This window comes from Oculina patagonica, unplaced genomic scaffold (assembly GCF_052425735.1).
Source record: "Oculina patagonica isolate OP01 unplaced genomic scaffold, crgOcupat unplaced176, whole genome shotgun sequence".
Lineage (NCBI taxonomy): Eukaryota > Metazoa > Cnidaria > Anthozoa > Scleractinia > Oculinidae > Oculina > Oculina patagonica.
Window position 1 is genome coordinate 1 of NW_027557803.1, and position 14,138 is coordinate 14,138.

A 14,138-nucleotide genomic window follows, 5' to 3' on the forward strand; every position below is an offset into this window, starting at 1 on the left:
TATATATATTTAAAAATAGACGAGTAACCAGGGTAAGACATAGTAGAATATTAAAAAGCGATCTCTGGTTAAAAATATGATGAAAACGAGCTTTCGACTACCAGTCTGTAGTCTTTGACAAGTAATGAATAAAAAGCGCGAACGTAAAATATATACTATAAAAAGTGTGAAAAAGCAAAATTATAATAAAAACAATAAAAATGTTTGTGTGCGGGTAAAAATGCTAATGAAAGGTTCAAAATAAAATTGAATATTGTCTTGGTAATTGTTTCGCATTATTGTCAGCATGGTTCGTAATTGCTGTGTGCCAGGATTCCAAAGTTTTTCTAACGCGAAAATTTCCTTTATCAATCACACGTGCACTGTCAAAATCGATGGAATGGTCGTTCAACCAGGCATGTGAGGCGATGTTGGAACCTTTTTTAAAGGTTTTTGTGTTTCTAATATGTTCTTTTTTTCTTGTTTTTAAACATCTTCCCGTCTCGCCGATGTAACTCCACGGGCAGTCGGCGCATGGTATCTTATAGACGACATTTGTTTGTAGTTCCGCCGGAGGTCTTGCTTTCGGGGAAACAAACTCTTGTTGTAATGTCTTAAGGGGTCTGCTAGTAGTTTGGATTCCATTGTTTCTTAGAAGTCTCGAGAGAGGTTCAGTTAGGCCTTTGATGTAAGGTAAAACCGCAAGGCCACAATGTGAGTCTGAAGGATCAGCCCATCCGAAAAACATTCCTACCAATTCTTCTGGAGATGGTGTGATTGCCAGAGGTGGTTTCTTATTCAGAATGTTAGATATGACCGATTGTGGGTAGCTGTTCGATTTCAGAGCATCAGTGACGTGACTTAATTCTTTCGCTTTTCCCTCAGGGGTACTTGGGAGGTTAGAAGCACGATTCAGGAGAGTAGAGGCAGTACTCAGTTTGTGTTTCTTTTCATGGTGTGAATAAAAATCCAAATATCGGTCTGTGTGAGTAGATTTCCTGTAAACATCGATAGTTATGACGCCATTGCTCCTGGATACCAAAGTGTCTAAGAAGGGTATCTGTCCGTTACTCTCATGTTCAATGGTAAAGGCTATTTTTGAGTCAATTGAGTTAAGAGTGTCATGAAAGGATGCGACAGAGTGTTTCTTTATAATGACAAAACTATCGACGACGTAACGCTTCCAAATTTTTGGAGGTGTCGAGGAGGCAGTGATCGCTGATTCTTCGATGATCTCCATGCAGAGATTTGCAACAACAGGACTGACAGGGCTTCCCATTGCGCAACCATGGATCTGTTTGTAGATGGAATCATTGTAAACGAAGTAGTTGTTCGAAAGAGTGAAATCCAGAAGAGAAACAATATCATCAGTAGTGAGGCTGGTTCTTAGATGTAAGTTGGTATCTTCATTGAGTTTTTCTCGGATGTATTCACAGATTGAAAACGACCCTTGATGAAACAACACAGCGGCTCTCAACTCTTGTCAACGATGACATTTCCTCTGCGATGTCCCAATTCTTGAAACACAGATCTCGCTCAGTCCGTGCAACTATTGAGATGAGACACGCCAAAAAGTTTTCAAACCTCAGCAAGGAAACTGACACGAACCAATCCACACCTATCAACAAAGATAACTGGGTAGTAAATCTATCCAAAACGCTTCTCTCTTCGGACGAACGTTCTATCTTAGAAAAAGGTCCGAAATTTGCACCAACACCTCGGAAGATCCCGACCAAAGACATTGTCGCCGAGGTAGAAGCAGCCATTGTCCGACTTCCGGACGACACCAAAGATGCCATCCGAACGTCCACCGCCTCCATCCTTCACAGAGCTTGTCTGCCGGCACATAATAACATCTCAAAAGCCGAAAGAAGAGCTCTTAACAACCTGAAAGCAGATGACACTCGCCTAGTTATGAAAGCGGACAAAGGTAACTGTTTTGTTGTTATGGATAGAGCTGATTATAACGAGAAAATGGAAGCCTTACTCAGTGATCACCTGACCTACCAGCTGGTTCAGAAATCTCCATTCGCCAAAATCGAAAGAGAACTTAACCACATGTTACTAGATCTCAAGAAGAAAGATAAGATTGACGAGTCGACTTATCGAAAACTACGATCCACTGACGCTGTTCCACCCGCCATACGAGGTTCTATTAAACATCACAAACCAGGTTATCCTCTTCGACCTATTGTCTCCTGTATTGGTTCTGCTCTCTATAACACGTCCAAATTTCTCACCGACATCCTAGCACCCATCCAGAACTGCAACGGTTATTCTGTCTCCAACTCAAGTGAATTTGTTGACCAAGTCGCCAATCTAGAAATTACTGATGACGAATCCATGGTTTCTTTTGATGTCACTCTTTACTGCCATCCCTGTTAAGAAAGCCTGTGAATACATCCGAGAAAAACTCAATGAAGATACCAACTTACATCTAAGAACCAGCCTCACTACTGATGATATTGTTTCTCTTCTGGATTTCACTCTTTCGAACAACTACTTCGTTTACAATGATTCCATCTACAAACAGATCCATGGTTGCGCAATGGGAAGCCCTGTCAGTCCTGTTGTTGCAAATCTCTGCATGGAGATCATCGAAGAATCAGCGATCACTGCCTCCTCGACACCTCCAAAAATTTGGAAGCGTTACGTCGTCGATAGTTTTGTCATTATAAAGAAACACTCTGTCGCATCCTTTCATGACACTCTTAACTCAATTGACTCAAAAATAGCCTTTACCATTGAACATGAGAGTAACGGACAGATACCCTTCTTAGACACTTTGGTATCCAGGAGCAATGGCGTCATAACTATCGATGTTTACAGGAAATCTACTCACACAGACCGATATTTGGATTTTTATTCACACCATGAAAAGAAACACAAACTGAGTACTGCCTCTACTCTCCTGAATCGTGCTTCTAACCTCCCAAGTACCCCTGAGGGAAAAGCGAAAGAATTAAGTCACGTCACTGATGCTCTGAAATCGAACAGCTACCCACAATCGGTCATATCTAACATTCTGAATAAGAAACCACCTCTGGCAATCACACCATCTCCAGAAGAATTGGTAGGAATGTTTTTCGGATGGGCTGATCCTTCAGACTCACATTGTGGCCTTGCGGTTTTACCTTACATCAAAGGCCTAACTGAACCTCTCTCGAGACTTCTAAGAAACAATGGAATCCAAACTACTAGCAGACCCCTTAAGACATTACAACAAGAGTTTGTTTCCCCGAAAGCAAGACCTCCGGCGGAACTACAAACAAATGTCGTCTATAAGATACCATGCGCCGACTGCCCGTGGAGTTACATCGGCGAGACGGGAAGATGTTTAAAAACAAGAAAAAAAGAACATATTAGAAACACAAAAACCTTTAAAAAAGGTTCCAACATCGCCTCACATGCCTGGTTGAACGACCATTCCATCGATTTTGACAGTGCACGTGTGATTGATAAAGGAAATTTTCGCGTTAGAAAAACTTTGGAATCCTGGCACACAGCAATTACAAACCATGCTGACAATAATGCGAAACAATTACCAAGACAATATTCAATTTTATTTTGAACCTTTCATTAGCATTTTTACCCGCACACAAACATTTTTATTGTTTTTATTATAATTTTGCTTTTTCACACTTTTTATAGTATATATTTTACGTTCGCGCTTTTTATTCATTACTTGTCAAAGACTACAGACTGGTAGTCGAAAGCTCGTTTTCATCATATTTTTAACCAGAGATCGCTTTTTAATATTTTAACTATATATATGTCACAAATTTTATTTAGCTTTTGATGGAGTTGCGATATATTTTAAGATGTATTTAATGAGAATGACATTGTAAACAAACATTTAATTTTAACGTCGACTCAATGGTTTGTGTCTCATATTCTAGACAGTCCAAAATATTATTTGTGCAATAAATTGAAAAGGCCTAAAAACAAATGTGGTAAAATGCAAGTTTTATACTATGCGGAAAATGCTTAACCTGTTCTTGTTAAGGCTTGCTTACTTTTACTTCTGTAATTAAGAACTTTAAAAATAACAACTTTAAAATCTACAGTACTCTTCAATTCCTATCTTGTACCCAAACAAACAAACAATTAACACATGGTAAACGTCGCAGCGTGCATTATTGAGTTATGGATGCACGCAGGCGGTTGATAAGCACGATCTAAACGTAAGATTAAACAGCGACTCTATCTTCGCGAGCGCTTAGCACATCTCCCCAGTGCATCCATAACTCAATAGTGCACGATGTGGCGTTTATCATTTGTTCTATAGAATAACTTTAAGTTAAGTAACTTTAACTTTACTTTAAGTGGTTCCTGCAGTTTCCCTGAGAAACAACTGCGCGTGCTAATGTTACTAAGAATTCCCTAACGAAACCCTAAAAGAAAACAAAATTCCGAATAGGAATCAAACATGGCCTACAGTTAAGAATTTTTCAGTACTGCAGAGGAATGTATTCTTTCAGATTCACCGGTAAGAATTTGAAGAAAAGTGGAAAAAACTCGTAAAGAAGTTGCACTTTCCTTTTTTCTGCATTAATCGCTTACGCCAATTCTCGTGTGTGATACAAAAGTGTCGTGAGATTTAAAACATGTTCTTAAACTTTGCGACAATCGAAAGAAAGTTGTTTTCGATTTTTGCATGCAGCGAGCAGCGCGCTCTTCAAAAGTCGCATGCGACAATGTTGTACCGTCTAAGACAAAACAATCTTGACTAGTTTTCTGGAAATTATGGAAATGCATTAAGCGGTCCGTATTAAGGTCGTCGTTGGAAATGACTGGTTTTACTCTCTAGGCCAGTCAGATTCATCAACCAAGCAATTATTTTCTTCATAGAGTTCTATCAACTCCTGCCACATGGGATGGAGCACGAGTAGGTTCTTGTTACCTGAACAAAAAAAGGAAAACATGGAAAAACATAATAAAGATAAGTTGTTCAACAATGACACGATCATGGAACAAAGAAAAAAAATCTGAGTACCATCTTTATTATCTGCTACAAACTTGATGATTTCGACATTGCTGATCCTAGTAGTATGCAGGACGCGTGTCTCACCACGAGTCTCTCGTAGCTCAGTTGGTTAGAGCGTCCAACCGGTATCTGGGAGGCCATGGGTTCGATTCCCGTGGGGGACTCAGATTTTTACTTTGTTCCATGCTCGTGTCATTATTGAACAATTTATCTTCCTTTTTTTATCATCGAGCTTAAAATTTACCATTTTTATTATATACTATGGAAAAACATATTCACTGAATATGTGTTGCTGTATAGTTTATTCTCTTGTGCCGCATACAGCGAACGTATATTTCTTTAAAACTGACTTGATCTGTATCTTGCAACAGACAGTTGACACAGTTTCAACCAATCAAGCTTTTTTGTAACTATTACCAGTTTCAATAAAGAAAAAAAATGTAATTTACATTAGTTAGACTCGTTTCGATCATTTGTGTAATACGTATAAACCTTACCCAATTGAAACGGGAACGCATGCATGTTAATTTGCTCAAGAAAAAATACAAGAGAAAAAAAATAAAAAATAAACAATCTTTTAATGTACTTTAATAATCCAACTTACCAATTATGCATAGGCCTTTTCTTGCTCGTGTGAGCCCCACGTTCATTTGATGTTCATCTGTCAAAAAACCCAAATGCTCCCTGAGCCAATAAAGTGAGGGCTCTGGGTTGAGTTCGTCCTTGCTCAGAGAACGCACCAAAGATAAGATGACGTAATCCCATTCACTTCCTGCGAATCAATTTTTGAAAGATGTGTAAAATATCAACAAGATTGCTTTTTTTTTAAAAAAAAATGATAAATTTACTTTTTTATAACTGGGTAAACCGCTACTGCACAACAACAACAACAGCAGCAGCAACAGCAACAAGAGGAAAGACAAACAAAGATTCGAATTTTTTGTTTCTTCAGCGTCTAGACTAGAAAACTGATACATATCTTATATGCTGCACTGTTCTCCTAGGGCAAGGCTGACTTTGAAAGAAGATGTTTTACAAACACAAAGAAACTATAAACAACTGGTTTTTACCCTGGCTTTTTGCAATGGTTGTGACGAAGATATCTTTGCACTTGAAATCTTTCTTCAAGGCGTCACTTATTCTGCTTCGCTGTTCTCTGTAAGGCGATAAGATAACGACTTTTGACGCATCCACGTTGTTCCTGCAGACTAAGGATCTCGCCACATGTACCTGACAAAAAATAAACGTAAGTATGCTAGTAACGAGTTGCATCTTTGCAATATAGGAGGTATAGAATTAACTCTAAAATATTTCTAATGGTGTTATTGTTGATTGTATAATAAAATTGAACGCTAAAAAATTAAAACGACGTTTCGACCGTTCGACGGTCATTTTCAAGTTAGGTGTTAGAATAAAATTGCATGTGTAAATATAGTAAAAGCGCTAAAATGTGTACATACAAACAATAGACAATAAGAATAAAAAGGCTAAAAATGGCTAAAAAATAGCTTTGTGCGAATGGCATGCATAGTTGTAAAAGATATAATTAAAAACGTAAAGCAAGCGAATAAGACGACGAGAATAAGAACATTAAAATACCTAAAAATATCAAAACAAATAATTTCGCGCGGAGCGAGTCACTCTGTTTGTTAAGTTTTGGTTTCAGAAGTCTAATAAAAAGCATTTCAAAAATCAAACAGTCAAGCTTGCTTTGGCACTTCCTTAAAATCTTAAAATTCTTCTCGATGTTGTGTGGCTCCTTTCCATGTTGTTCTTTCACGTGATGTCCGATAGACGATCCTTTGTGTTCTTCGATGCGCTGGTGCAAGTGTCGACAAGAATAGCCGACGTAATCTGCATCACACAGATCACACTTATAACTGTTATAATAATAAACAGCGCTTTGTTGGTTTACGATGGGCGGTTTCTGTTCCTTCACTTTAATTGTGTTTTTGATCTTACGACTGGTGTAAACTGGACGGATCTCGGTGTTTATCTTTCGGCTAAGATCGCTCAGTTGTCTGCGTACTGAGTTTGCTGCTTTTTGATCCTTGTACGGCAAAACGACTCTAATAGGAACTTCTCGCTGACAAGAGACCTGCTGTTGTTGAGAACACGCATTTCCCGTTACAACTTTCGACTCGACGAATTGTCGGATGGTGGTTTCTACGAGGGATTCTGGATACTGTAAACGGGCAAAGGTCTCCTTAAGACGTTCGCATTCTTGATGGAAAAGTTGCCAGTTCGAGAAAAAGCTTGAATGCGCGATTCAGCATTGTTTTAAGTAGTGAGTGCTTGTACTTTACATCAACATGGCTTTGGTAGTGTAATAAAAGCCCAGTATCTGTCGGTTTCTTGTAGACCTTCGTGTCCAGCTGGGATCCATTTTTGATAATCTCCATTCCTAGAAACGGTAGTTTGTTGTTGTCTTCCAGTTCCATTGTGAAACTGACAGAGGGATGGATTTCGTTTAGTGTTGATAAGAATTCAGAGGCAGCTGTAGCATCAGGCATTTTGCTGAGAGTATCGTCGACGTAACGCTTGTAAAATGCAGGCATCTTGTTTTGGATTTCTAATTGCTCTTCGATGCCGCACATGAAAGTATTGGTCATAAGAGGTCCGAGCGGAGACCCCATGGCAACACCGTCCATCTGTTCATACAAATTTCCCTGAAATTAAAACAGATTATTCTTGGTGGCAATGCCAAGCAACTCAATTAGGTCAGGTTTAGTGATGTTGAGGTTGTACTACTTGTTAAACCAATCATCCTTGAATGCTTTTTCTGCCAGGAGTTCAATAGTTTCATTAACAGGTACATTCGTAAACAGCGAGGACACGTCGTAGGACACCAGAATGTCCTGGTCATTAATTTCAATGCCTTGAATTTCTTCAGCAAAAGTGAAGAAGTCTGTGACAGTAGAGGCGTTTACGGAAAGTGATTTTAACTTCTCGTCCAACCATTTTGCAAGTTTATAGTTGTAAGTTCCTGTCGCTGATAACATTGGGCGCACAGCAAGCTGTTTCTTGTGCGTCTTTGATAGTCCGTACAGGTGAGCAAGTCTGGAACCTTTCTGAACGACTGAATCGGCGATCTGTTTTGGTAAGATCCTTTGGACGATAGAGGTTAACTCCTTCTCTTTTCGAAGAAGTGGGTGGTAATGTTTTGGGGGTCTTCCCCTTGTTTTCGGTCTTTCTAGCTGGACAGGTATGAATTTCGATTCATCGTTGATGGATGCCTCTTTCAGCAGGTGGACGTAATCTGTTTTGTCCATCACTACAATTCCTGAGCCTTTATCCAGACGGGTAATAATGATGTCATCTCTCTTCTTCAACTGACTGATCGCTCTCAGCATAGCTTTTGGTGGTGTTTGATCTTTCCGCTTTATGTAGTTTAGGGCAATGGAACGCGAAGTTGCAGCGGCAAGTTCCATGTTTTCCTCACTCAGTTTTGGCTCCAATTTCCAGTAAGCCTTTTTCGAAGTTTGCCTGTACTACCATCGGCGATACTCGTTGTGGGAGAGCAAAGTCCAGCCCGCGACACAAAACTAGCTGCAACTGGCCTTTTGTGTTGTAGGCGGGTTACTCATGGGTTACCTTTAACTACTTTGACTGCATTATTTTGTTTTAATTTGATCACCAAAGCAGAGATAGGTTGCTTACTTTAATTGTTCTCCGCTTAGCATGGCTTAGCTTTAGTTTTACGTTACATTTTAACGAAATCAAACTTACCACTTTTCTGACTTCCTTCTCATTTGCCTTGGACTGTTCATTACTCTGTGACGTCTTGATGGCGCTGCTATCCTCTTCACCCTCGACATGGCAAAATGCCATGGGAACATTCTTTCCCAAACGCGATATTTGAACAGGCCAAAAGGACTGTAAATGAGTGTCCCGGGTCGGCACCGATGGGTCGGTTTTTAACTTACCCTCATAAAAGTAATTGGAGGGAAATTTGCAGATTTCTTCTTGCTAAGAAAAGTAAAAAGTAATGTTTACTTCAATCCAAAACTGTTAAAATTTCAGTTTGTCTTCTTATTTTAGATCACCTACCCTGCGAGCAGAGTCGCTTCAATCTTTCCTAGGGAAAGAGGACATCCCTTCTTCTGATCATCCCGATTTTCTAGGAAGATCGAAGGGAACTCTGCTCACTTGGTAAAGAACTCTGAATAATTCAAGTAATAAAAACGATTTAAAATCTAGGGTTTGAGAAGCCGTTAATCTTCACCGTCAAGATGATTTTTTTCATTTTATAACATGCATATCACTTCGTTAAGCAGCGTTGACGAGCATAACAATTAAAACATATGGAAATGTATGTACATGTAGATCAGATCCACTGACCAAGGCACTATAACTAATTATAAACTGGTTACCGGTAAATCGATCTGAAAGACGCTTTTGGAGTGCACACGGAGAGTCAAGATTATTTATCAAACATTACTTTTTGAAATATATCGCTTAAGTATTTTTGAACATCATAATTAAACTCATGTAAGTTACAAGTTAGCCTCAGTTGTTCAATAATTTCACAATTTATTAAAAAGTGGCGCAGGAGAAAAAACGCGCTGTGGTTGTTACCGTTGTGGATGTCAGTCAACAGCCTTCAAAGTCAATGAAGTTGGTAGACTGGTAAACGGAATTCGCACTAAAAACGGTTTATAGCTTTTCTTGCTGCTTTTCATTCTGCGTACATTTCTTTGTTTTGTTATCATGAAAAAAGATCAAACTTAGTCCTTACACCAGACAAAGGTGTGTGGCAATTAGATGTTCCGTATATTTCACATTATGGCTAAGTTAATGAATTTTTCATTTTAGGGATCTTCACTGATAAATCTTCATTGTAACATACCTAAATGAATATTGTTTAATAATAATTTGGCTAAACATAGTTGTTGTCTCTCAAAGTACCAGAGCAACAGACTTTTATTGGCAAAATCACGACCATAATTAATTGCATTTTCTTTTTATACAAACTGAGAAGGCGGGTCGACGTATTTTAACTTTATCCAAATGCAACCGTTTTAATCTTTTCCAACTTTTTCCATCAGTGCCCCTCCTTGGCTTTTCGTTGTTTTTTTTTTTTTTTTTTGAGTTCTTCTACAGCTTTAAGGCCATTATGGTGATATTTCATTTAATTCAATGACCGTGTGGTCAGTGCGGAAATTGTCTAAAATTGTTAAAAAACGTTCTTCTCCTACCATTCTGTACTGCAGTTCCAGCATCTTAGCTCGTTTAGAGAGCCTCTCAAACATAGACACGCTCAAACCAAGAGTCATTGCCAGATTGTCTTTAATTACCGGCTGTAACTGTTTGTGATCACCAATTAGAACCACTTGCCGTGCCCCTGAGCACGTGATTGGCACGAGTGTTTCAGGTTCCATGCACATGCCGCATTCATCCACAATGCACTGCTGGATGTTGTCACAGGAAGTGTTTATTCTGGGACTTCCCGAGGTTGCGCATGTGCAAAGAATGATCTGAACTCCAGATTTTTGAAGAACCCACTCTTCGGCCTTTCCGATGAGCTGATGAAATGGAGAAAAGTATTTTAATAAGAAAGTTTGCATGATTGGGCTAATGCAATAAAAACTGTTGGTGAGGTTGAAAATTGCAAGTTGACCTGTTCTGTACAAGAAGTAAATATATAAATAAATAAATAGTAAATAAGACACGTAAGTGAGAGTGAGTGAGTGTGTGAGTGAATGAAAGAATGAATGAATGAATGAATGAATCACTTTATTTAAACACGATAAATTAATCAGCAGAGCTGGTGGGGTCGTGTACTTAAATAAGTTAATTAAGTTGAGTGAGCGAGTAAATAAATAAACAAATAAATAAATAAATGAAGTGAATGAATGAATAAATGAATGAGCGAACGAACGAAAGAATGAACACGTAGAAAATAAAAATTTTGTGAATGAATGACTAAATGAATAAATGAATAAGTGAGTCTACGATAGTGTGAATGACATGGATGGATGGATGGTGAAGTGAATTAATTATACAAAAGCCAACATATAACTGAATATTCGGAATTTTCACGTTTTTTTTTATAAAATACATATAAACACTTGTTTTTTTCTTTAAGGGCACAGAGATGGTAGTACAGTATGCAATTAATGGTGCCTTTTATTCTAATATCGTGCTAATATCGGATACGTCAAAGTAACTGACAATTTGGCATATCTTACTTGGCGGTATTCTTTCACTTCTTTGTCACTGGTCCTTAGACCTTCCTCTCTATCAGCTTTAAATTTGCGCTCATACTCTCGAAGCTCATCGGCAGACGGACACTGATCACTGCGAATGATGTGATGCAGCGACACGGCCTTCAATTCATCATCTTTCGAAATTCGATCCTCTTCGTCGGTTGAATATTTCAGTGGTCGGCGCTTGTTAGGAATTGGGAACTCTGTCTGTTCCCTGCGATCACCATACACACGGATGATCTTGAGTTGAGGAATTTTTAGCATGTATTCTTTAGGGAAAGATATAGAACAATACAAAAATTCAGTTTATTGTTAACAGCATATTCCATAATTTTAGATAGGGTCGGCAAATCCTTACCTTATTCCAGAGAAAATCGTTTCTGATTTTTGCTTATTAGCTGGTCCAAACTTAGTAATGCGAAACATTGATACCCTAGGCTTATTAACCATGGCCAGTCAATCAATATATACACGATTAAAAACAAAAACTAGATAATGTGTCATGAAAAGACGTCATATAATTTTACAAATTAAAACAGCTTTATTGTGTTTTTTAATCCCGACGAAACCCATGTCTTACCAAAAAGCAAACTTGTACACAAAAACAGATAATACTTTATATATTGCATATATATTATACTGCAGCTTAATTTATTTTGTCGACACGAAATTTTTTTCGAGCAACCTAAACTTACCTTGCACGGAGGCAGTCGCTATAGACAAGGTAAAAGAAATAAACTACTCTGCTTAAGATGAACCCTAGTGAAAAGCTTTGAAAACCATCTTTGACTTCTGGGATGAAGCAAATCAGTCGTGGTTTGTGAATTTATCAGTATCTTTACTAAAAGCCCAGTTACTGTTGTGTGGGTATTTTATCAGCTTTGAATGTACTAGAGAAGCAAGCAGGAAAGGTTCATGTTTTCTTCTGTATTATCAAACTTTTGTATACTTACTAGCTACCACGTCCACGGACTTGTTGGAGGGTCCACAGTAAATTACTTGTGGAGGCGCTTTCGACTTGACTGCACTGTCTGGGAGAGCGATGTCAGAAGGGTCCTGATCTCGTTGTAATTGCAACTGTTTGTTACGTTTCGCGAACCAGTAGGCTATGTGGACGCCGGTTACTGTCTTACCAGTGCCTGTAAATGGACAAGATGCTCTCTTAGACAATACATCATTGTAACGGAGTGAACAGGGACATCAAATGATGAAAACGCTGACGGCTAACTCCCACAAAAATTGGCATTTATTGAAAAAGTACGAAACAAAAACACGAAAAACAAAATAACAAACAAACAAGGACGAAAGCAAACAAACAAATTAACAAACAAAAACAGAAACAAAATGACGTCCCAAGACCATGTAAGGGCGGTGGTGGAATTCCCCCTAACCTCCTTCCCCCCACCCCCCTCCCCGAAAAAATTAGAAACAAACGGTTTACTAATCAGCGCGTTCGTGAAGTACATGTACTGCGCTTTTATAGTTGATAGGGCTTCTAACCAATATCAACCAGTATGTGTGCTGAATTGGCGTTCTAATTTTTTTTTGGTTTTAAGTACGGACCGGGTTAAGTTTCTACAACTATTTCTTTTTAATCATAAAGTCGTGTAAAAAATCACTCGTTAACCAAGTTTGCTTGGCACCGTATTGGGAGAATATCGTCTATTAGTGTTTTCTGTACAGCCCTCGCCGCGCTCGGCCCGTACTGTCAATAGCTAAGACCGATACTCTCAAAGCACGGAACTCGCATTTGGTTAGTAAGAAATGTATGTACACTTTGAGCACATATCATATTACAGTTGTCAGTAACACAATCTTCTGAATAGAGAACCACGATAACGAAGAAACAAAATAAAGCATTATTAAGAACTGAGAAAACAAGAGTTTCTTAGTTACAGGCTATTTACCTGGAGGACCCAGAACAAGGGTAAAAGGCTTCACAAGCGCCTCCCTCACGGCTTCTTCCTGATACGGATTTAAGGGCGTAAACCCGCACTTGGGTTGCTCTCTAACAATTGACAGATTGGAAGAAGATGGGGGTTCGAAGTATTCTAAAGAAGTAGAAAAAAATGACTCCCTTTAGATTACAAAACATGGACGGAAGAACGTGCGCCGGCATGAATTAAAGCTATGCTCAAAGTGTTCAAGGATTTAATAGTGTCCCAAAGGTGCTTATACTAATGGCTCCAGTGCTTGTGGCAAGAAAATAAATCAGGCTTCCGGACTCTAGACGCCTAAAACATAGGGCCCCAGACTCTGTGGCAAATTGTTTCAGGACTTCACGCCTTACAGCGCAAAAATGCTAGTGCCACAAAACGATGGGGATACAGGCTCGAGAGCAAACATTTTAGGGCTCTCGAGCTCCGGACACTTCCCCTTTAAAACCCTGATTTCACATAGGTATCGCTGTTGTGTATCCTATTGTTTTGTAAATTATATTAGTGACAAGTCAATTTTCGAAAGGATAAAACACGCCTTTTTTATTTTCTTAAAAACATTTTATCGTGTACCATAGTTGTAAAGCCATCTTCTTAATGCAGTCACCTCCCTAAAGCATGCATTAACACACGGGCGAAGTTTTAAATTTCCTGTCCATATTATGCCATTGCAATTATTAAGTGTTTACAAAGGGCAACTACCCAGCTAATGATCTCCACCCAAAAATCGTAAAGAACGGTCACAGCATCTTCAACCACCCTTTGGCCTCCCCGAAATACTTTATGTTCAGTCCTTGGCAATGGGGTGTTTCTCCTTAAAATATATTTTTTCCGCGCAGCTGCAACTAAACTAGGTCATAACTGCGTCAGCCATGCCCATGCCGATAAAACTATAACTGAGGTCATTTAAAATGTGTAACAACCCCACAGTACAACTACTCGGGGGGTCATCTGATAAACAACCTTGCTTAATACGAAAGTAATTTTTTAAAATGCTCGGTTCCCATTTAATTAGACTAATTCCTC

At 38.8% G+C, this 14,138-nt stretch overlaps 3 protein-coding genes and 1 pseudogene across 3 annotated transcripts; 1 reads left to right on the forward strand and 3 right to left on the reverse strand.

The window, feature by feature from the left end:
• Positions 1-486: 486 nt before the first annotated feature.
• Positions 487-1,258, reverse strand: LOC144640065 (uncharacterized; the record flags this gene model as incomplete). The annotated part of the gene is made up of 1 exon (XM_078499290.1): positions 487-1,258. A coding segment is annotated over exon 1 (772 nt), but the record flags the coding sequence as incomplete, so codon positions are not given.
• Positions 1,259-2,305: 1,047 nt separating this feature from the next.
• LOC144640066 (uncharacterized) lies at positions 2,306-3,550 on the forward strand. Its single transcript, XM_078499291.1, has one exon. The coding sequence runs from the start codon at positions 2,312-2,314 to the stop codon at positions 3,548-3,550; it is 1,239 nt and encodes a 412-aa protein (XP_078355417.1). The 5' UTR covers positions 2,306-2,311.
• A 2-nt stretch (positions 3,551-3,552) lies between these two features.
• On the reverse strand, positions 3,553-12,257 carry LOC144640064 (3'-5' exoribonuclease HELZ2-like). Its single transcript, XM_078499289.1, has 7 exons — positions 12,129-12,257; positions 11,158-11,444; positions 10,165-10,491; positions 8,696-8,935; positions 6,037-6,196; positions 5,571-5,738; positions 3,553-4,882 (listed from the first exon to the last, which is right to left on the reverse strand). The coding sequence occupies exons 2-7, from the start codon at positions 11,437-11,439 to the stop codon at positions 4,779-4,781; spliced, it is 1,281 nt and encodes a 426-aa protein (XP_078355415.1). The 5' UTR covers positions 11,440-11,444; positions 12,129-12,257; the 3' UTR covers positions 3,553-4,778.
• LOC144640068 (uncharacterized) lies at positions 6,513-8,274 on the reverse strand (annotated as a pseudogene).
• Positions 12,258-14,138: the final 1,881 nt, after the last annotated feature.

Excerpts from the sequence above, each read along its gene's own strand:
- LOC144640066 (XM_078499291.1), top strand. The coding sequence starts at position 2,312 with ATGACGAATCCATGGTTTCTTTTGATGTCACTCTTTACTGCCATCCCT.
- LOC144640064 (XM_078499289.1), bottom strand. The coding sequence starts at position 11,439 with ATGCTAAAAATTCCTCAACTCAAGATCATCCGTGTGTATGGTGATCGC. Across the intron at positions 10,492-11,157 it reads AAGTGAAAGAATACCGCCAA|CTCATCGGAAAGGCCGAAGA; the intron begins GTAAGATATGCC and ends CCATTTCATCAG. Across the intron at positions 5,739-6,036 it reads AACCATTGCAAAAAGCCAGG|GAAGTGAATGGGATTACGTC; the intron begins GTAAAAACCAGT and ends ATTGATTCGCAG.